This window comes from Mobula birostris, chromosome 31 (genome assembly GCF_030028105.1).
Source record: "Mobula birostris isolate sMobBir1 chromosome 31, sMobBir1.hap1, whole genome shotgun sequence".
Lineage (NCBI taxonomy): Eukaryota > Metazoa > Chordata > Chondrichthyes > Myliobatiformes > Myliobatidae > Mobula > Mobula birostris.
The window spans coordinates 22,425,578-22,448,315 of NC_092400.1; the positions used below are offsets into that span (position 1 = coordinate 22,425,578).

The 22,738-nt window shown below is 43.7% G+C and overlaps 1 protein-coding gene across 5 annotated transcripts in view; it reads left to right on the forward strand.

Moving 5' to 3' along the window:
• Positions 1 to 22,738, forward strand: part of LOC140190838 (rasGAP-activating-like protein 1) — a 296,426-nt gene that overhangs the window by 187,035 nt on the left and 86,653 nt on the right. For all 5 annotated transcript variants that reach the window (XM_072247716.1, XM_072247717.1, XM_072247719.1 and 2 more), the window contains one exon: positions 404 to 557. In XM_072247716.1, the coding sequence (XP_072103817.1) occupies positions 404 to 557 (154 nt within the window). The remainder of the gene's footprint in view (positions 1 to 403; positions 558 to 22,738) is intronic.

Genomic DNA, 22,738 nt, shown 5'->3' on the forward strand with positions numbered 1-22,738 from the left:
GGCAGGGAGAGTTCCTCCCTTCTGCCGCCTGCGTGGGATGATGAGTCTATCGGGACTTTGAGACTTTTTTTTACCGTGCCCATGGTCTGCTCTTTATCAAATTATGGTATTGCTTTGCACTGTTGTAACTATATGTTATAATTATGTGGTTTTGTCAGTCTTAGTCTTGGTTTGTCCTGTGTTTTCTTGTGATATCATTCTGGAGGAACATTGTATCAGTTTTTAATGAATGCATTCCTAAATGACAGTAAACGAGGACTGAGTGTCCTCATAATCTAACCTAATGTAATTTCTCTATACGTAAACTATGAGGTCACTCAGTGCAGGAACAGTTGGATCTTCACCAGGAAATAATCTGTTAAAGAGCTTGCGCTTACTGAGAACTCCTTCTGATCTCTCCCAGGTTGAGGACATCACCCCTCTCACCATGTTAGAAGAGGTTACCACTGTGGAGAGCAGGCAAGACATGGCTGTGACTCTGGTGAAGCTGTTCCTTGGCCAGGGCCTTGTGGTACCATTCCTTGACTACCTCAATATGAGAGAAGTGTACAAGACAAGTGAGTATTGGATTCAAGGGTGCATTCTGAATTGTGAAGAGAGCAAATTCTGTAACACAGTGGTTCCCAACCTCCGGGCCGCGGACCAATACATTGCCGCGAAGCATGCAAGGGTGCAGCGGTGGCTGGGACGCACCCTGCACATCCTTTAGAAAAAAAACGAAATAAACAAGCTAATTAATTAGGTGCCGCCTGGCACATAAATGTCAGCCCAGATCAGAGGCGATTGCCTAATTAATTAGCTTGTTTATTTTGGCTTTTGTCTTGAAGATGTGCTGGGTGCACTCCGGCTACCACTTCACCCCTGTATGCTTCGCGGCAATGTAGTGGCCCGCGGCCCAGAGGTTGGGGACCACTGCTGTAACATACAGGAGGATTTTCTGGATTGCATAATTGTTGGCAAATCTGTAACTATGTGATATTTATTTATTTATTTATTTATTATTTGTTTATCTGCTTGTTTGTTTGTCTGTTTATTTATTATTTGTTGTTTGCTGAGCAAGAAAGATACAGCGCAGAATAGGCCAGTCCAGCTCTTCGAGCCATGCTGCCCAATTCCCCGATATAATCCTTGCCTGATCATGGGACATTTTATAATGACCTCTAAACCAGTACGTTTTTTGGACTGTGGAAGGAAACCGGAGCACCCGGAGGAAAGCTACGCGGTCACGGGGAGAATGTACAAACTCCTTACAGACAGCGGTGGGAATTGAACCCACGTTGCCCGTACTGCAAAGCGTTGTGTTAACCACTACGCTACCGTGCCACCTTGATGATATTTATCTACACCGGGGTTTCCCAACCTGGGGCCCCATGGCATAAAAAAAGGTCGGGAACCCTGGATCTACCGTGCAGCAACAGGAGAATGTCTCATCAAAACTGTCTGCGTTTAAAATGCAAAAAACAAAGGAGCTACTCACTGTTTAGCTACACCAATGGCATACCAGCAATTTTGTCATTCTGTAAAATGCAATAGGTCTGGGTGGGTACTTTGGAAATCATCTACTGTTTGAAAGGACCATCAGAATGTTGCTAGAAAATACTGCTTTGGAAATGTTATTATTCTTCAAGTATGATTTCTTTTAGGAAGAATTACCAACCGTTTCACTGAATCTGTAATTTTAGAATCAGAAACTTACTAACCAGGTCGTTCACTGAATGTTGATGGTACAGCTGGCAAGGCTAACATCTGTTGCCCGGCCAAAAGTAGTGTAGAGCTCAGATTCAATTGCACTAGTGACTCTAAAATCGTACGAAGGCCATACTGGGTAAGGATGTCAGATTTCCTTCCCTGACAGACATTAGAGTACAAGATGGGCTTATACAACAGGCCACCATTATCACTGTCAGCCTTTGCTTCCAGATGAATGTAATTGCTTGGATTTAAATTTCCCAGCATTGTGGTGGGATTCAGCATTTTGTCTCTGGATAAAAATAGTATATCACTGCATTTACCTACAACATCTTTCCATGAGGATACTGCCACAAGATGTTTTCTCCCATTTTATCTGGGTCATAAAGGAAAAGGAAACTCCTCAATGCCAGTCCACTTGGCATAATACCTGGTGTACGGGGAACAGAGATTTGGGTGAATAACCCAGAATGGCAGAGAATGGAGGCACTTGTGCCTGACCTCCCAACGTCTATCCCTGGTAGGTGTTCCTGTAAGGGTACTCCATCTGCTGTTTCAATGTTGCATTGAGTGACTAGAGAAGGAATTTTGTATTCAACTTCAAATGTTGTATTCAAATGCTTTAGGGTGCAGTTTTAAGCTGCAACGTTTACACCTCACAGAGCAGTGGTTCTGCTGTGCTCATCCACTCCTACTACTACTACTACTACTACGACGTCGACTCAGGCCTAGGGGGCAGGCGTCGGGCACGATGACGGATTCTCCACTTCCCCCTCTCCCTCATCAGTGTGTTCAGTTCATCTACATTAGCCGCGCCGCTGTCTTCTAGGAGCGTGTTGACCATAGTCTTGGGAGGGCGCCCAGGGCTCATCCTCCCGTGCTTGGGCTCCCATATGATGACTAGGCTGGCAGGTAGCTCGGGGTAGCGTAGACAGTGCCCCGCTAGTTGCAGTCTTCTCGCCTCGATTTTAGTGGAGAGTATCGTTAGGTTGTTATAGAGCTCGACGTTCGTCATGTGCTGTTGCCAACTCATGTCAAGAGCCATCCGGAGCATTCATGTATAGCAACCATCTAGAGACTTCCTCATCGTCTTGGTGAGTGTCCACGTCTCGCATCCGTACGTGAGAATGGACTCTATGACTGCTATGAAAATCCTCTTTTTAAGCCCTCTGGTCAGGTTCGACTTCCAGATTTCCTTCATGTCGTTCATAGCCCTCCAAGACAGCGCCTTCCGTATCATTATGTCCTTCTCCGAACTCATCATTCTTGACCCAAGGTACTTGTGCTCATCCACTGACCATAAATTCACAGCTTCTGAGGATCTCATTACATTCTGCCTTTGAAAATAAATCCATCTGTCCCTGAAAGTCTCCATTATGTTTATGCATTGAAGCAATTTCAGAGCATTGAGCGGCCATTAACCATTAAGTGAGAAATTGCAGAATCCTGATGAGAAACATACCACACAAGTGTTTTGGAGATGGTCATCGCCAAGCACGTTTATGACGTGAATGTAACTTACCACATACTGAGTTCCTGCTTCATCTGGAACTCAGTCCTCAGTGAGCTTCTGTATTCTGACCTTCTGCTGGAAGGGAAAACATTGATAGAGCAGCTGAAAATAGCTGCCAGGGACTAGGACACAGCCCTGAGGAACGCCTGGGGCTAGATGATTAATCTTCAGCAACTACAGCTATCTTCCTCTGTGCAAGGCACGATGCCAGCTATTGGCGGTGTTCCATTTGGTGCTGATTGACAGTTCTGCCAAGAGGCCACCACCACACTGGGTCAAGCCAGTCACTTTGACCTCTCTTCTGGAATTCATCTCCTTTCAGTAAAGCTGTGTGGCCCTGGTGAAGCCCCGACTGGGCAATCATTGAATAAGTTATAGGCAAATACCTCATGTGATAGCTTGCATCAGTAAAGAGTAGACTGGTTGATCAGTAATTACCTGGATTGGACGTTTAAAAACAAGAGAAAATCTACAGATGCTGGAAATCTGAGCAACACACACACACACACAATGCTGGAGGAACTCAGCAGGCCAGGCAGCATCTAAGGAAAAGAGTACAGCCGACATTTCAGGCTGAGACCCTTCGGCAGGACCTGAGTGAAAAAGCTGAGGAGTAGATTTAGAAGGTGGGGGGAGAGGAGAGAGACACACAAGGTGATAGGTGAAATCTGAAACGGGAGGGATGAAGTAAAGAGCTGAGAAGTTGATTGGTGAAAGAGATACAGGATTGGAGGAACCTCACCTTAATATTTCGTCTGGGTAGCCTCCAACCTATCACAAACAAGAGAAAATCTGCAGATACTGGAAATCCAAACAACATACACAAAATGCTGGAGGAACTCAGCAGGCCAGGCAGCATCTATGGAAAAGAGTAAACAGCCAATGTTTTGGGCCGAAACCCTTTGGCAGGACTGGAGGAAAAACACTGAGGAGCAGATTTGAAAGGTAAGGGGAGGGGAGAGAGAAACGCCTTTGAAATCTACTCCTCAGCTTTTTTTCTCCAGTCCTGCCGAAGGGCTTTGACCCGAAACGTCGACTGTACTCTTTTCCATAGATGCTGTCTGGCCTGCTGATTTCCTCCAGCATTTTGTGTGTGTTGCTCCAACCTATCACTTTTTGCTTCTCCATTTTCAAATCTACTCCTCAGCTTTTTTCTCCAGTCCTTTCGAAGGGTCTTGGCCCAAAACTTTGACTGTATACTCTTCTCCATAGATGCTGCCTGGCTGCCTGCTGAGTTCCTCCAGCATTTTGTGTGTGTGTGTGTGTGTGTGTGTTGCTTGGATTAGATTTTTCTTGCTTTTTGGGAAGAGGGCGTACTTGGTCAGTTTTCCACATTGTCGGATGGATGCCTATATTGGAATAGCTTGGATAGAAGTTCAATTAGTTCTGGGGTGCAAGTCTTAAGCACTGGGGCGGCCGCTGTAGTTTAGTTCCTCTGTATTTTTAGGTGGACTGCTGCTACTTCTGTTGTGTTCTTCTGCACTTCTCATTACCCCATTGCTGATCTTCTGTCTAAATAGAATTCAAAGATATGTTGGGACATGAGGTTAAAGACTGTGGTAGAGTGTAGTCCATTGCTGCTCTCAGTCCACACCACCGCGTACAGAATGGGTGATCAGAACTATAAGGGACTTGCTCCCTGAACAGCAATATTGTTTTTGCAACACTTCTGTAACGCACTCTGCATCTTGCACTAGCATCTTGAGGTGCAGGCTCAAACCCATGAGTTTCTTACCCTATTTGAACCAAGGCGACAGAAAGATGCGTACATATTTAGGGATGTTGCACAGCAAATTGTGCACCAATCATTTTTAAAGTGTGCTAATTTGGTTGAATAAAACCAAGGTCGAATTATCAGGAGGCTTGGCCCAGACAATGGCTGCAATGAGCTTATGAATGTATTGAGACACAGTAAATAAATATTGAAAGAGGTAGAGGTTTATATACAGTCACACAATGTACGCAGGGAGTCTCAAGATTCCTGGTGCAAAACTTGAGTGTGAAATGATGACAGTGTTGAGAAGCCAATACATGAACCTGCTTGGCAAAAGAAAACACGCACAAATGGATACAGCGAAAGTAGCATATTCCTTGCCTAAAGATACTTCACAGAGTGAGGCAGCAACACCTCTTCCAAATATCAGAGTTGTAAGCTATATGTCACAGTTCAGTTCATCAGTGGTTCAATTTAATATCAGAGAATGTATGCAGAGTACAACCTGCAATGCTTACTCTTCACAGACATCCACAAAACAGAAGAAAAAACCCCAAAGAATGAATGACAGATGACCTTAGAACCCCAAAACCCACCCTCCACCCTCCCATGCACAAGCAGTAGCAAAAGCATCAGCCCTCCCCATCTTCTTCCCCCAACTTGCTCCAGCAAAAGCATCAATCCTCTCCACCAACCGTGCAAGCAATAGCAAAGCCCCCTCCCAGAGACCCATGATCCAGACTCCCTCAAAATCTGCTGTCCATCCCAACACTTCAACATCTCAGACAGGCTCTCTCTCTCCAAATCCAGACTTTCTGTTGGGTGATAATTGGTGATAATGGCTCAGATATTGCTTTCTTCAAGCAGTGGTTTCTCAGCACAATGTGAATACTGAAACAGGATACCCCATCAAAGAGAAATGAACCGCTCACTGTGGACTCAGTTTTGACATTCAGCCTCGGTTTATACTCATATAATTAGTACTGGTCTTAAGCAGAAGCTGCCTTATGCTAATGCTGAATTTGTGGGAGAATGCATTGACGTATTGAATTGAATTGACTTTATTTCTTAATCCTTCACGTACACGAGGAGTAAAAATCTTTACGCTACATCTCCAGCTGAGTATACGTAGATCTAGATCTCTGTCGATTTAGATGCCAGTTAATTGCAATAGGTTTGAAGCATAGCACATTGCTAACAATGGAAAAATACTGTACATGTTGGAAATCTAAAATAAAAACAAAAATTGTTGGAATCTTCAGCATGAATTAATTGTCGGTGAGGGGGGACTAATTTTACCTCCACAGTTACACCCTGTCCAGCTGAGTCTTTTTAGCACTTTCATTTTTCTGGTTACATTTCCAAAGCTCTTAGTATCTTTGCCTAAAAGAAATGAGTTGTTGCACACATCAACATTTGCAAGTGAATTTATTCACAGAGATTTCAGGATAGGGCTGACCATTAAAACTTGTTCAGCATTTTGAATACTGTAATGGAATACTCACAAGACTTTAAAACAATCATAATAGTTTACAAGGAAGAAATTAGTCTGAAGCACTTCCTCCATTAATCATTTCCTTTGTGTTTTGCCAAATAAATTTATTGAGTGTTTTATCTCATAATTCTTAGAAGGAAACTTATTTCATGTGTGATTACTTAATAGATTTTCCAGGACATTAAGGGGTTAATTCACAACCACTGCAGAGAGCACGTTGACATCATTTACCTTGTCTCAGTATTTGTGTCTCACAATCTTATAAAGGAGCATTTCATTCTAGAAACGTTTCTGTTCTCAATCCTAATTTGTGTAAAGCTGCATAACATCATCTAGGTGCTGTACAATAATTTCCACTGGCTTTAATTCTTAAAATCTTTGATGATTTGCTGCCTGTAAGGAGCTCAAACTACGTTTCTTCATGAGTGGTGGGCTCTCACTCCCAGTCTCACTGAGCAGCCTGAGATCCCCAGGTGCAGCCTGGAAGATGTGCGCCTTCAGGGTGTGTACACAATTCCTCGCTGTTGTTGCCAACTGAAACACCTCAGGAGAATAAAACATTGAGAAAGCAGGGCGGTGCACACCGCTGTTTAAAGAAATCCTCTGCACTCGAGCAATCTCTATCTGTCTATCTCTCTCTCTCATTCTCTCTCTCTCTATCATTCTCTCTCTCACTCATTCTCTCTCTCTCATTCTCTCTCTCTTCCCCCCTCTTTCTCCCTCTCTCCTGCCCTCTCTCTCCCTCTCACTCATTCTCTGTCTCTCTCATTCTCTCTCTCGCCCCTCTCTTTCTCTCTCTCTTCCCCCTCTCTTTCTCTCTCTCTCTTCCCCCTCTCTCTCCCCCCCCTCTCTCTCTCTCATTCTCTCTCACTCATTCTCTCTCTCTCTCTCTCATTCTTTCTCTCTCTCCCATTCTCTCTCTCTTCCCCTCTTTCTCTCTCTCTTTCTTCCCCCCTCTCTTTCTCTCTCTCTTCCCCCCCTCTTTCTCTCTCTTCCTCCCCCTCCCTCCTCCTCCTCCTCCTTCTCCTTCTCTCTCTCTCGTCTCTCTCTGTCTCGATAGTGAGTGAGAGTCTGTTGGTCCTCGAGTCAGGGAACTCCAACAAGCGACGCGGCAGGTGTAACAGTGAAACAGCGAGCTGTTGGTCTCCCCTCTCACTGTGAGAGGGAGAGCCAGTCTGAGATATTGAAGTGGGCAGTAGTTTTTGATGGCCTCTAGGTCATGGTCTCTGGGAGCTTTTCTATTCTTGCATGGTGGGTGGTGGCGCTTTAGCTTGTACACGTGAGGGGAGGAGGAGATGGAGGTTGACACTTCTGCTGCTACCTGGGAGGGGGAGGGGAGCTCTGGGTGGTCTAACGTTTTTTGTCATTCATTCTTTGGGTTATTTTGTGTTTCATGGATGTTTGTGCAGAGTAAGAACTTCAGGTTGTATACACTCTCTGATATTAAATTGAGCTATCGAACCATTGAACAGTCTCCCTGTGACCGCGTGGGTTTCCCCCGGGTGCACCGTTTTTTTCCCACGGTCCAAAGACATACCAGTTCGTAGGTTAATTGGGCATTGTAGGTTGTCCCGTGGTTAGGCCAGGGTTAAATCAAAGTTCAAAAGTTCTAAGTGAAATTTATTATCAGTGTGCATACATGTCACCACATACAACCCTGAGATTCTTTTTCTTTGCGAACATCCTGAGCAAATCTATAGAACGGTAACTGTAACGGGATCAGTGAACAACAAACTGTGCAAATGCGAATATAAATAAAGAGTAATAAATAACAAGAGTGTGAAATAACAACGTAAAGAGTCCTTGAAGTGAGATCATTGGTTGTTGGAACAACAGAACGAGAATGAGTGTAGTTACCCCCTTGTTCAAGACCCTGATGGTTGAGGGGCCGTTACTCTTCTTGAAGCTGGTGGTGTGAGTCCTGAGGCTCTTGTACCTTCTACCTGATGACAGCAGTGAGAAAAGAGCATGGCCTGGGTGGTGAGGATCTCTGATGATGGATGCTGCTTTTCTATGGCAACGTTTCATGTGGATATGCTCAATGGTGGGAGGGTTTTACCCGTGATGTACTGGGCCGAATCCACTAGCTTTTATAGGATTTTCCGCTCAAAGGCATTGGTGTTCCCACATCCGGCCGTAATGCAGCCAGTCAGCACACTTTCCACCGCACATCTATAGAGGTTTGCCAAGGTTTTTGATTGCATGTCAAATCTCTGCAGACTCCCGAGGAGATCGGGAGATTGCTGGGCAATGCAGCTCGAAGGGCTGGAAAGGCCTGTTCTGCACTGTATCTCAATAAATAAATACATAGATGGGTAGATAGACAGACTCTAATGGTACATTTGGCTGTAGATTCTCCTCTGTTTACTTGTATTGGCTGATAAATCACAAATCTTAGTCATGTTTAAAAAAAAAGTAGGTTTTTTTTAAGGCCACAACAGATGTTTTCCCTGTTTGATACACAGCCAGTTTACTGTATTCCCTGGATGTTTTTTGATGTTAATTATGTTGTCATGCCACTGGAGTCAAGTTCCTAATGGAGCTGTTTATTTCCTCTGTCTTCTCTCATTAACATATTCATAATTGACCATTATTGCAAAATACAGCCACTTGCCTTAAAACCTCCCTCCTTCATCAGTCCAGAAGTCGTGGGAGCAGGTTTTAATTCTTATCATTCAGAAGGATAGCTTTTTCCTTCTCAAATGTATTTTGTCTTTAATAAGCCTTACTGTTCATTCGTTATGTGCCGTATCGTATGACATGGGCGATCATGGTCTTTCCATGACCATGATTGTTCTTGGCAAATTTTTCTACAGACGTAGCTTGCCATTGCCTTCTTCTGGGCAGTGTCTTCACAGGGCAGGTAACCCCAGCCATTATCAATACTCTTCGGAGATTGTCTGCCTGGCGTCAGTCGTCGCATAACCAGGACTTGTGATCTGCACCAGCTGCTTTCGACCGTCCACCACCTGCTCCCATAGCTTCATGTGACCCTGATGAGGGGTTGGGGGGTTAAGCAGGTGCTACACCTTCCTTGCCCAAGGATGACCTGCAGGCTAGCGGAGGGAAGAAAAGGGAAGGTTTCTGATTGGGGCGGAATAAAATAATTAAATGCAATGAAAAAGAGTGGTAGATAGCTAGGGAATTACAAAAATCTTGGTCTGGAAATGGTTTAAGAGGCTAGTCATGGCACACTTTAACCACAACCTCCCAGACTACCCCAAGCCACTGCAATTCACCTACTGCCAAAGGGATACCTTCTCCTTGGCCCTATACTGTAGCATCTGGCCAGTAAAGACACCCACGTTAGACTATTGTTTGCTGACTACAGTTCTGCCTTTAAGTCTAAAATTCCATCACCATGCTCCAAGTCCTAGAAGTCAATTGGATCTTGCCTTCCTGACCAATAGCAAGGATAGTCAACAACACCTCAACACTGGTGCTCCAGCGAGGTTGCGTCCTCAGCCCCCTGCTCTACCCCCTAATCACTGCATACCCAGATTCTGCCCTAACTCCATTTACAGGTTTGCAGATGGTACCTCCGTAGTGGGTGGTACCTCACAAATGGCGAGTCAGATCACAGGAAGGAGGCAGAGGGCTTAGTGGCATGGTGTCGTGACGACAACCTTTCCCTCAGTGTTAGCAAAATGAAGGAGCTGGTCACTGACTTCAGGAAGGGGTGGAGGGTGGGGAGTACATGGTCCTGTCTTCAGCATTGCTGAGGTTTAGAGATTGAGAGCTTTAAGTTCCAAGGAGTGAAAGTCACCAGTCGCCTGCCCCAGTCTATCCACGTAGATGCCATTGCCAAGAAAGCTCACCAACACCTCTGCTGCCTCAGCAAACTAAAGGAATTGAGCATGGCCCCGTCAACAATTATCAATTTTTATTGAGGCGCATCAGAGGAGATCCTATTCGTTTGCACATTAGCTCGGTATGGCAGCAGCTCTACCTGTGTCCACAAGAAACCGCAGAGAGTTGTGGACACAGCACAGCCTGTCTCCTGTGGACTCTATCTATACCGCTCGCTGCCTCAGTAAAGTACCACATGATCCACTTCTTTATTTCCTCATTTCTGATCAGAGGTCATTGATCTGGAACACGATGTCTATCTCTACAGAGGCTGCCTGACCTGCATTTATTTCAGATTTACAGCATCTGCCTTGATGTAGAATAGCTGCCACATCAATAATTAGGATTCAACTGGAAATTTGAGAGAAACTTCACATTTTTTGATGAAAGTACTCGGATTTACCCCGTTGCCTTGGAAACACGACCTTCTCCGACATCTGCACACTGAAAACCATGGAGCCTATAAACATTTAATTACTATTCAAGCATCCCGAGCACAGACAGGAGAAGGAACAGGTTGCTTGCTGAATGTCTACCAGCCCACAGTGGTTTGGCCTTTCCCATTGAGATGTTGTGTGCATGGGTGTGGGGTGAGCATCTGTGGTGAGACATAATTAGCCATTAAAGTTCAATTTGCCCTCTGACCTTACGTAGAAAGAATAATCGTGCATCGATGCAGATGGGGACGTGGTGAAAAGCAGTAAACCAGCTCTTTATTATCTTGATTTCCTCAAAACTTGGAAGGACATGATTGCAGTAACATTCACTTTGATTGCTCATCGTTTCTCTTCTATGTGATTGGTTGCTGACAGTGTGGTTAAGTCGTTCGCTAGCATGATTATATTTAAGGCTTGAATTTTTCCAGTTTTTTTTCAGCTTTAAGATCAGCCAGTTTAAAAAGCAGTTTAAGTGGTTTGGCACAGACTGGATGAGTGGCCTGTTCCTGTGCTGTAATTTCCTAAGACTCTATGACGATGACTCAGACACTTCCAAGGCTTAACTGGGAATCTTAATAGTTGAGAGAGAGGAGCTTCTAGATGTTAATTGAAGCATTGAGGATCAAAGGGAGAAGCACGTTAAGTGAAAATGTGGTGGTGGTTGGTGGTTGTCATCCATCTGTCTCGAAGGACAATGGGTGATGATCATCATCATCACAAGCCTGGGCAGAAGGTATGGAGATCCTGAGATACCCAGTCATCAAGATCCCCCTCTTGGCCTCACCAACGTAGTCCAAAGGAGAGCTTATGAAGCAATACCCTTGGCACCAGCTTGGCTGCAGGAGCTGCCAGAAGGATGTTCAATGACGTCCAGCCACTTTAGGGGCACCACTCCGGATTTGCTGTCTGGGTTTACTCCCGTAGCCTTTGCCTCTACTGAGAGAATTAGCCGTCAGGAACTAACTAACTGTTGGAAGAAGAAGGTGGAATTTTCACCCTGTCGATGTGGAGAAGAATGGGTGTTGTTGTGAAACATGAATTTACTTTCTCCCCCTGACTGCTCGGCATTTCTTGCATTTACTTTAAGACTCCACCAAGGACTCGTATCAGGCCTGTCTTGGAGGACACAGAGTAAGGTAGTTGCAGCCACACTAAAGCAGAGAGAAGTAGTAACACGGGGAATGGGGAGCAAGGAGTACTCCTGGGCAGAGTGTGAGGGAAGTGCATCAGCTGTGTAGGCTCAAGTTGTTTAAAACAGATGGAAATCCCTCATTACATATGTGTTGTGATTGTAGCCACATGAAATCTAGGGAGGGAGTCAATGTGACAAATGCTGCTTTATCTCAACCACCTTTGTCTCAACATGACTGCTTTTGTATGTGATGTGGTGTCCTTTGCTTCTGTGCTGAAGGAAGGTAGCTGGAAACCTAGTCTTTGGTTTCAGATCAGTTGTCCATGGAATTCAAGTGAAAGTAAGACAGTTCTGTTGAGCGTTTGTTTCACTGGATTATACAATAATGATGAGAAATTTAGTACGATTAGTGCTTTTAATGCTGCTGCTCAGTGCTGTAATGACAGTTTACCTATCATGTGATTGTCAGACTGAGATTTTCTCTGTTGAAATGGGAAGGGAGAAAGATCACAGGTCGGTCACTGCACCTGAGGAAACCCTGGACAGTGATTCTAATGTGATTCCACCCTACCACATCAATATGTTGAAGGGACCATTCCCTTTGGTCTTCTCTTCCACCAACACCCACTTCTGCCTTCCACTTTACCACAGGCTTTCTCCTCACCTCAGAATCAGAATCAGGTTTAATATCACCGGCACATGTTGTGAAATCTGTTGTTTTACGGCAGCAGTACATTACAATACATAATCTAAAAAAACTGTAAATTACAGTAAGTATATGTATTAAAAAAGTTAAATTAAATACATAATGCAAAAGAGGGGAAAAGAAATAGTGAGGTAGTGTTCATGGGTTTAATATCCATTCAGAAATATGGTGGCCGAGGGGAAGAAGCTGGTTCTGAATTGTTGAGTGTGTGCCTTCAGGTTCCTGTACCTCCTCCCTGGTGGTAGCAATGAGAAGAGGGCATGTCCTGGGTGATGGGCAACCTAAGCGATGGACGTCATCTTATTGAGACATTATGCCTTGAAGGTGTCCTGGATGCTGGGGAGGCCAGTGTCCATGATGAGGCTGGCTGAGTTCACAGCTCTCCCCTCTCCATTTTTCTATGTCTTAAAGCATTACTTATGCCAAAGTGTCCTCAGTCTCACAAAAGATCATCAATCTAAATTATTATTTCTGCCTGCCTAGATTTTATCTGAACTGCTGAGCGCTTCCGGCCATTTCTGATTTTGGAAAACCAACATGATCTGGATAGAGTTTTTTCTCACGTCATAGCTTACCTATTTATTTATTTATTTATTTATTTGTTGAAATTCAGTGCAGAGTAGGCCCTTCTGACCCTTTGAGCTGCATCGCCCAGCAACCCTCACGATTTAACCCTCTCTCAATCACGGGACCAATTAACCTATGAACTGGTAAGCCTTTGGACTGTGGGAGGAAACTGGAGCACCCGGAGGAAACCCATGCATTCACGGGGAGAAAATTACAAGCTCCTTACAGACAACAATAGGATTTGAACCCAGGTTGCCGGTACTGTAAAGCATCATGCTAACCATTACACTGCCCTGCCACTCTGCAAATCTTTGCGCATGCTCAGCTCTACGTTATTGCCAAGATTGCTCAGGGCGTAAATGAAGCTGTTCAGCTCAATGGATATATAGCACCTATTCCTCATCGTGTAAAAGGGATAGGATGTTTAGTTAACAGGAATAAACATTTTGTGTTCAGTGTGTAAACAAAGAGATGTTGGAAATTCAAAGCCAATTACTAGGCATGCTTTTAACTGTAATTAATTACACCTCTTAGTCAAGGATTCATGAAGAACGGGCTACATTTTCACTCATTGATATCAAATCATTGTACAGCAATGACTTTGCTTAAAGTAGTTCATGACTTATGGCTTAAAGCCGATGCTTAGCAGCTCTTGTTCCCTTAGATTTTAGTGCAGCATTTTGACACTGTTGATCACAGCATTCTCGTAAATGGCCTTGGTCAATGGGTAGGTCTTCCTGGTGTGGCCATAAGCTGTTTTCAAACTTGTATAACAGGCAGAAAATTCACTGTTAGCTGTGGTGAATGTGCATCGAACATCCACGACATTGTGTTTGCTGTGCTGCAAGGACCAATTCTTGGCCCGTTCTTGTTCTCACCCTACACGTTCCCAATAGGTCAGATTATTTCAAAACACTAGGTGAATTACGATAGCTATGCAGATGACACACAACTGCATTTGTCTATTACACCAGATGATCCTGAAGCTGTAAAGCAGGGATTCCCAAAGTGGGGTCCATGGACCCTTCAGTTATTGGTAAGGCTCCATGACACAAAAATTTGGAACCCCTGCTCAAAACCATCTGGTCTGGTGCCTTACTAACATCATAGAATATAAGAGTTCAAATTTCCTTAAACTAAATAAGGAAAAAGCAGAATGTTTGATTATTGATAGCAATAAAAACATGTGAATATTAGAAAAAAATTGATCATCTGGCCTTACAAATCAAGCCAGAAGTAAAGAACTTATGCTTTATTATTGACTTTGAACTAATTCTCAAATCACATATTAACCTTATAATTAAGACTGTGTTTTTTCATTTAAGAAACTTTGCAAGAGTTTGATTTCTTATAATGTCTCAAGATGCAGAAAAATTGATCCACGTTTTTGTTTTTAGTTGATTAGACTGCTGTAATGCACTTTCTTCATGACTGCCTAAGAAAGATATAAATCGGCTGCAGCTTGTTCAAAATGCAGCAGCAAGGATCTTAACCAAAAAAAGAAAATCTGAGCACGTTTCACTGGCTTTGGCATTGTTACACTGGCTGCCTGTGTCCTTTAGGATCAATTTTTTAAAAAAACTCTTAACTGCATATAAGGCTTTGAATAATCTAGCTCCTCAGTCTATTGCTTTACATCCCTGATCGGAATCTTAGATCTGTGAATACTGGTTTGCTTAGTGTTTCTAGAGTCAAGCATACTATATAAGAACTAGTATTCTTATGCACCAACAATCTGAAATACCCTACTGACATGAGATATGCCAGGCTAGTACTGTGGAACGTTATAAAAGACTTCTAAAAACCTACTTTTTAAAATTTGGCTTACTTAAAGGATTACTTAATGCCCGTAGATGTTGATTAAATTTATGTAATTTGTATATTAAATTACATTTTATTCTGTATAATATTTGAATTTAGCTATGATATTTAATTTTGTCTCATATTTTTATGACTATATTGATTTATCTTTGCAATCTCTGTAAAGCACTTTGAGCCTGCATCTTAATGTAGGAAAGGTGCGATATTAATGAAGTTATTATTACTTTGGGATCTGTCATCAGTACAAAGTGTTTCTTCTTCCTATTATTTTAATGAATATTGACCCACGAAGAACTGACTGGCTAGTCAGTCTTCCTACACAGGGAGGAAAGATTCCTCAGTAAATAAGGTTGAAACAGTACAGAGAAAACTTACATGATACTGCTGGGACTGGAGGATCTGATTTATATGGAAAGATTGAACAGGTTAGCACTTCATTCCTTTGAATGTAGAAGATTGAGAGGAGATTTGATAGAGGTACACAAAATTATGAGGGGTATAGATAGGGAAAATGCAAGCTGGCTTTTTCCACTGAGGTTGGGTGGGTCAACCAGAAGTCATGGGTTAAGGGTAAAAGGTGAAAAGTTTAAGGGGAACTAATTCACTCTGAGGGTGGTGGAACGAGCTGACCGCACAAGTGGTGCATATGAGCTCGATTTTGCCATTTGAGAGAAGTGTGGATAGGCACATGGATGGTAGGGATATGGAGAGCGATGGTCCCAGTGCAAGTCAATGGGAGTAGGCGGTTTAAATGGTTTAGCACAGACTAGATGGGCCAAAGGGCCTGTTTCTGAGCAGTAGTTTTCTACGACTCTAATAAAATGCAAAACATATGGGGCCAAATTGCACTTAAGTGCATCAATCTCTTTTTGAATTAATACTGAAAATTAAAAATTGAAATATTGACAATAGGGAGAAAAACATTTTAGGACAAAGCTAATCTGAAGTCAGGAAAATGTTAACTCTGTGAATCTTACAATGATTCGATGCCAAGTCATTCTGTGCAGTTTATTTTAACAAAGGCCTCCCAGCTCGTCATTAATATATTAATGAGTCCCAATGGGGATTTACTTTGAATTGTAAGCAGTGCATTGGTTGACTGATTGAACTGTTATCTGCCAAGAAACAGACAGCCATCTAAATGTTCGGAGACAAAGTATTGCCGCCATGTAACACTGTGGCTGCCATTGTCAAGCAGCAAGCTGAGAGGCAATATGCAGCACTTTGTGTGGGAAAACAAAACATTGGAACAGACAAAGCCTCTGTGACTAATTGAGTATTTCATTAATTAGCGGTGATTAGGTTACCATTACTATGGAAACAGACCAAGGAATTGCACTTGTGAGAGCCTTTGAATGAAGTGAAGGGTCTTTGGTATTAATAAAGGAAAATGTGACCAAAACCTTCAGGATGAAACCTATTTCTTGCAGTTGGAACAAAAACGCGTGGGGTGTTCAATGTATACTGTTCCTGGGTTCATGGCAGCACCTAGAGAGGCAATGTGATGATTGACGTTTTGGGTCGGGACCCTGCACTAGGACTGAGAGTTTGTTATAAGCACTATACGAGATTCTGCAGGCGCTGGAAATATTGGGCAACACACACAAAATGCTGGAGGAACTTAGCAAGTCAGGCGACGTCTATGGAGGGGAACCAACTGTTGACATTTTGGACCAAGACCCTTCATTAGGTCCCAAAATAGCGACTGTTTATTCCCCTCCATAGATGCTGCCTAATTTTCTGAGAGTTAGTTAATTGCTTAACCCGAGAGTATAACCCATGTCCCAATAAATGTTCAAAGTAAATTTAATATCAAAATACATATATGTCACCATATACAACCGTATTCAATGAACCATAGTAGAATAATAACCATAACAGAATCAATGAAAGACCACCTGAGCATTCAACTAGTGTGCAAAAGACAACAAGAATAAATAATAAACCAACAAACAAAGATAAATAGATAGATAAATGAATAAATAGCAATGAATATATAGAATATGAGCTGGAGAGATCTTGAAATTGAGGCCAAGGCTTGTGGGAACATTTCAATGATGGGGCAAGTGAAGTTGTGTGAAGTTATCTCCTTCGGTTCAAGAGCCTGATGTTTGAGGGGCAGTAATTGCTCCTGAACCTGGTGGTGTAGGTGCTGAGGCTCCTATATCTTCTTCCTGGGAAGAAAGCATTTCCTAGGTGGTGGGGGTTCCTGATGGTGGATGCTGCATTCCTGTGAGAACATCTCATGTAGATGTGCTCAATGTTTGGGAGGGCTTTACCCGTGATGGACTGAGCCCTATCCACTACTTTTCGTAGAATTTTCCGTTCAAGGGCATTGGTGTTTCCAAACCAGGACAAGTCTTCCGAAATAACAATACTGAAGAATTTAAAGTTGCTGACCATCTCCACCTCTGATCCTCCAACGAGGACTGGCTCTTGGGCCTCCGGTTTCCTTCTCCTGAAGTCAATAATCAGCTCCTTGGTCTTGCTGACGTTGAGTAAGAGGTTGTTGTAACGTCATCACCCAGTCTGATTCTCAATCTCCTCCTGATTCCTCACCACTTTTAATTCAGCCTGTGACAGTGGTATCATCAGTAAACTTGAATATGGCATTGGAACTGTGCTTAACCGCATAGTCATAAGCGTAAAGCGAGTAGAGCGGGGGCTAAGTACACAGCCTTGTGGTGTACCTGCGTTGATGGAGATGTTGCCAATGTGAAATGACTGGGGTCTGCCAGTGAAGAAATCGAAGATCCAATTGCACAAGGAAGTATTAAGGCCAAGGTCTTGGGACTTATTGAGGGGATGATGGTATTGAATGCTGAGTTGTAATCAATAAAGAATATCCTGATGTATACATTTTTGCTGTCCAGATGTCTCAGGGTTGAGTGAAGAGCTAGTGAGATGGCATCTGCTGTGGACTTGTTGCTCCATCAGGCAAATTAGAGCGGCCGCATGTGCAAACTGTGTATATATTTACTACCCACTGGTGTTCCAGGAAGGCCATATGATTTAAAAATTTCAGATACCATCTACTCAGAAGAATGCATTACTGTCCAGGGTTTCTCCATGTGCAGTAACCAGCCTGTAATCTTACTCCCTTCCCATTGCAATAGAGAAAATCTCAGCCTGCCAATCGCATTATAGGTGAATTATTATTACAGTACTGAACAAAAGCATTAAAAACACTGATCTAAACAGACACATCATGTCAAAATATTCTAAATATTTTGGTATAACCATGCACATTAAATGCTCAACTGAACTGTCTTCCTTTCACTCGAATTCCAAAGGCAACTGAGCTGTAACCAAAGATTAGTTCACCATCTTCCTTCCTTCAGCACAGAAGCAAAGGCCACCTTGGCCTGACTGAACATTTTCAATAGCGGCCACACTGAACCTAAGGTGCCTTTCCTTCATGAGAGAATACTGAGGTTTTGATAAAGCACTATATGCCATAACGACTTTCTCCTTAGACTGCATATGAATACAATCGCAATGCAGATTGTTGGGATTTGGAAGAGAGAATTCATGATATAATTAACTTTTCCATCTATTTTAAGAAAGAAACACAATTCTAGGCTTTTATTTTATTAACTATTTTAAGCAAGCTAAATATAAAGTACAATAAGAGGAAGGCATTTTGACAGGATTTTTTACTTCAAAATGTGAATTGCTAAGCTCAAGGACACTGAGCAGTTTGAACAACTCAAAAAGGATACCATCATGTACATAGCTCGCATCAACAAGACCTTGCTGCCAGGAAAACTCAAGCTGTGGTGCTTCCAGTTCGGCATACTCCCAAGACTCATGTGGCCTTTAACAGTGTATGAAATCCCCATCAGCAAGGTTGAAAAGCTCGAAAGAACGATCAGCACACATGTAAAACGGTGGCTTGGACTTCCACAATGCTCAAGTCCTGTTGGACTGTACGGGAATGGCAAATTGGAATTACCAATTGCAAGTCTTGTGGAAGAATTCAAATGCACCAAAGCAAGGTTGGTCATTACCCTCACTGAATCTGAGGATACTGTTATTCGAACAGCGGCCCCCCGTGTGGCAACGGGGAGGACGTGGACCCCATCTGAAGCTGTTCAGAGTGCTAAGTCTGCTCTTTGCTTCAGGATGTGGTTGGCCAAGTCCAACATGGGAGAGCCGGGCTCAGGCTTGTCCCAAAGGCTCCTCAATGGCACAAAGGCAACATCAGTGCAGAAGAGATGACTCGTGGTGGAGGAGTTGAGAAGACAGGAGGAGGCAGAGTGACATGCCAGGGCCATCTCAATGACCAAGCAGGGCCATTGGACTAATTGGGAGAGCCTGGAAAAGAGGAAACTTAGCTGGCGTGACATCTGGGAGATGGAGGGATCTCGGCCAAGTTTTGTCATCAGAGCCACTTATGACCTCCTACCCACACCCCAGAACCTGAACCAGTGGTGGGGAGAAGACCCCGCTTGCTCTCTTTGTCAAGCACCTGGATCACTAAGGCACATTTTAACAGGATGCACCATGAGCCTCACCCAGGGGCGGTACACTTGGCGGCATAACCAAGTTCTCAGACAGCTGGCATCAATCTTGGAATGGAGGCGAATCACCACAAATGCTCTCCCACAAACATCGGCAAGAAATGTCCACATCACATGATTTGTACCAGCAGGCCAACCTCCAGAGCACCAAATAACATCAAAAGATGTAAGTATTCTGCAGGTTGCTCGGAATTGGAAAATGGACGTGGACTTGGGAAAAAAGCTTGTGTTTCCCCCGGACATTGCGGCTACAACACTCTGGCCAGACATGGTCCTGTGGTGCACAACGGCCAGGCATATGTTGTGGAATTGACAGTACCATGGGAAGATGGTGTCGAAGAAGCTTATGAGAGGAAAAAGACCAAGTACTCTGAACTGGCGACTGTAGCTGCCCAGAATGGCTGGAAGATCAAGGTTTTCCCTGTAGAAGTGGGATGCAGGGGATTCGTTGCTACATCTACGACCAGTCTATTGAAGAAGATGGGGGTGAGGGGTCACCCCCTCCAACAAGCAATCAAGTCCTTGTCAAATGCAGCAGAAGAAAACAGCAATTGGATTTGGATTAAAAAGAAAGACAACAACTGGGCTGCAAGATGAAGACAGGAGGGTATGGAACTGAGGGGGGTGTATCTGGGACGCCAGGTAGCACCGTTGAGCCCTCTGGAGATGTCGTGGGCTTATCAACGAAACGTCAAAGAAGGAGGGTGCCCACCTGATGACCCCGATGATGTACCTACCCTCCTTGTCACCACTCCAAGCCCACTGCCAACATCGAGAGTGCCAACTTACCATAGGGATTGAAACATCAAGTCCTAGTAGCTCTACTAATATATCTACCAGTATCTGCAGATTTCCTCGTGTTTGCAACAGAAAATAACATCTTGGTTATGGTTATATTATGCACCAGGGAATCAATCAATCAGATATGAAGCTTCACTTTGGAGCCTTAACTGTTCCTTCAATCTGACTGACAAGGCCACCATCACTCACAAACTAATTGAAGGAGAGCATTGGCTGCCGTGGGGCATGTGGTCAAGATGTACAACGCTCCTTCGCTTGACATCTTCCGGATAGATCGTAAAACCATATATTTCACTTCTTTTATGTCTTTTATGTTTGTGATTCTGCAACTGTTGGAGCCTATGATTTGCATTTTGGAGATCGTAGTGGTGTTTCTGCGCTCTGCAGTCTCCAAGAGGATTTCAGGAGGCGGAGGGCAGCGTGCTGGAACCTCGTGGCGAGAAAGCTGGGGGGTAGGGTGCAAGTCAATGTCTGACTCCATTTCACTGACTAAAGCTTCCGTTGTTCGCTGATTAAAGTGACAAGCAAGATTGAAACATCGAGGTGAGCACCGGCTGTCTTCCTTTTTATCGCTGGGGGATCGCTCTGCCGCCAGAGGGGGGAGACTACCTTTTATCACTGGCGAGATTGCTCTGCTACGGAGAGGGGAGATGCCTTTTTATCGCTGGGGGATCGCTCTGCCGCCAGAGGGGGGAGACTACCTTTTATCGCTGGCGAGATCGCTCTGCTACGGAGAGGGGAGATTGCGTTTTTATCCTTGGTCAGATTGCTCTGCTCCGGAGAGGAAGACTGCCTTTCTATCGCTAGCGAGATTGCTCTGCAACAGAAAGGGAAAGGCCAGCCGCTGTGCTCGGAGAATGTTGCCCAGGGTTTCTGCATTTTGAATGTTGGTTTGGAATACAGACTTCTTTCTCAGTTTTATAGTTCTTTTATATTCTGTGTTTTTCACGCAATATTTCTCGGATTTTGTGTGTGTGTGTGTGTGTGTGTGGGAGGGTATTTGGGAGATGATGTGCCTTTCTATTTTTGTTTGTTTTTTTGTGGGGGCTGGTGAGATCTGGGGGTTGATAATCATGCACCTGCTCTTTTCTTTCTTGGTTTTGTGGCTATCTGGAGAAGAAGAAATTCTGAGTTGAACACTTTTATAATAAATGAACCTTTGAACCTTTATTCCCTGCTTTTCCATTTATGCATTGCAGTCAATCAATCTTTGAATACAAACCAGTTGTCCTTGGGATTCAAGTACAAACTCTCACAGCTAATAGCAAGATATTGCTATTGAACATTTGCCTCTCAAGATTACAAAAAGCTATTTTGGCATTGCATATTCAGGACTGTTAGGCACTAATCTATAATCTGAAGGATCCCTTAGCATTATCCGTCCACCGTCTAGTTTCATTCTAACAGGGAGGGGACATCTAGTGGAGTAAGATATGAAGAAATGGTAATAAGTCACAAAATGTGTTGCTCGAGTGGTTGATGGTTGGGTTGAGTTGGTTTGAGCTGATTGATAAGTATATAAAGGCCAAGCATTCGGAGGACACACCACAAATGAGCAGCATACTGATGACGCCTCTTCGTATGATGACGAAACGTTTGCAGATGGATTGCCAAGGTCGGAGAACAGCTCAACCCAAACATGTGAAGAGATGTATGAGAAGCAGGAGAGGCCTGCTCGTCAATTCAGATCCTGTTCCTCAAATCCACTCTCTCACTCTGTCCTCGTATCCTCCAAATCTCCATTTGTCTCTTACCTTCATCTTGAAGACTCAGAATAACCATTTCCTCTGAGGTAGACAATTCCAAGACTTTCACCACATTCCCATCTGCATCAATGCACTGTTAATGCAGAGGGCAAATTGAGCTTTAATGGCTAACTATGTCCCACCTCAGATGCTTACCCCACACCCATGCACACAACATCTCCATGGGAAAGGCCAAACCACTGTGGGCTGGTAGACATTCAGCAAGCAACCTGTTCCTTCTCCTGTCTGTGCTCGGGATGCTTGAGAAAAACATTGAAATGTTTACAGACTCCATTGTTTCATCGTGCAGATGTAGACGATATAATTTCCATGGCAACGAGATAAATTAGAGTTCTTTGCTGGCACTTCATCAAAGATGTGAGATTTGTGTCAAATTTCCAGTTAAATTCTGATTATTGAATTCTTCGTCACTGCAGATGCTGGAAATCTGAAAAACAGAGAAAGCTGGAACCATACAGGTCAGGCCAAACCCTGTGGAGACGGATATAATGTTCCATATAAATAGCCTTTTATCAGAAATGAAAATGTAAATTCCCATTCTGGCATGTCAGTCTATGGCCTCCTTTTGTGCTACAATGAGGCCACCCTCAGGGTGGAGGAGCAACACCTTATATTCTGCCGGGGTAGCCTCCAACCTGCTGGCATGAATATGGATTTCTCCTTCCAGTAAAAAAATTCCCTCCCCCTCTTTTCTTCTATTCCCCAAACTGGCCTCTTACCTCTTC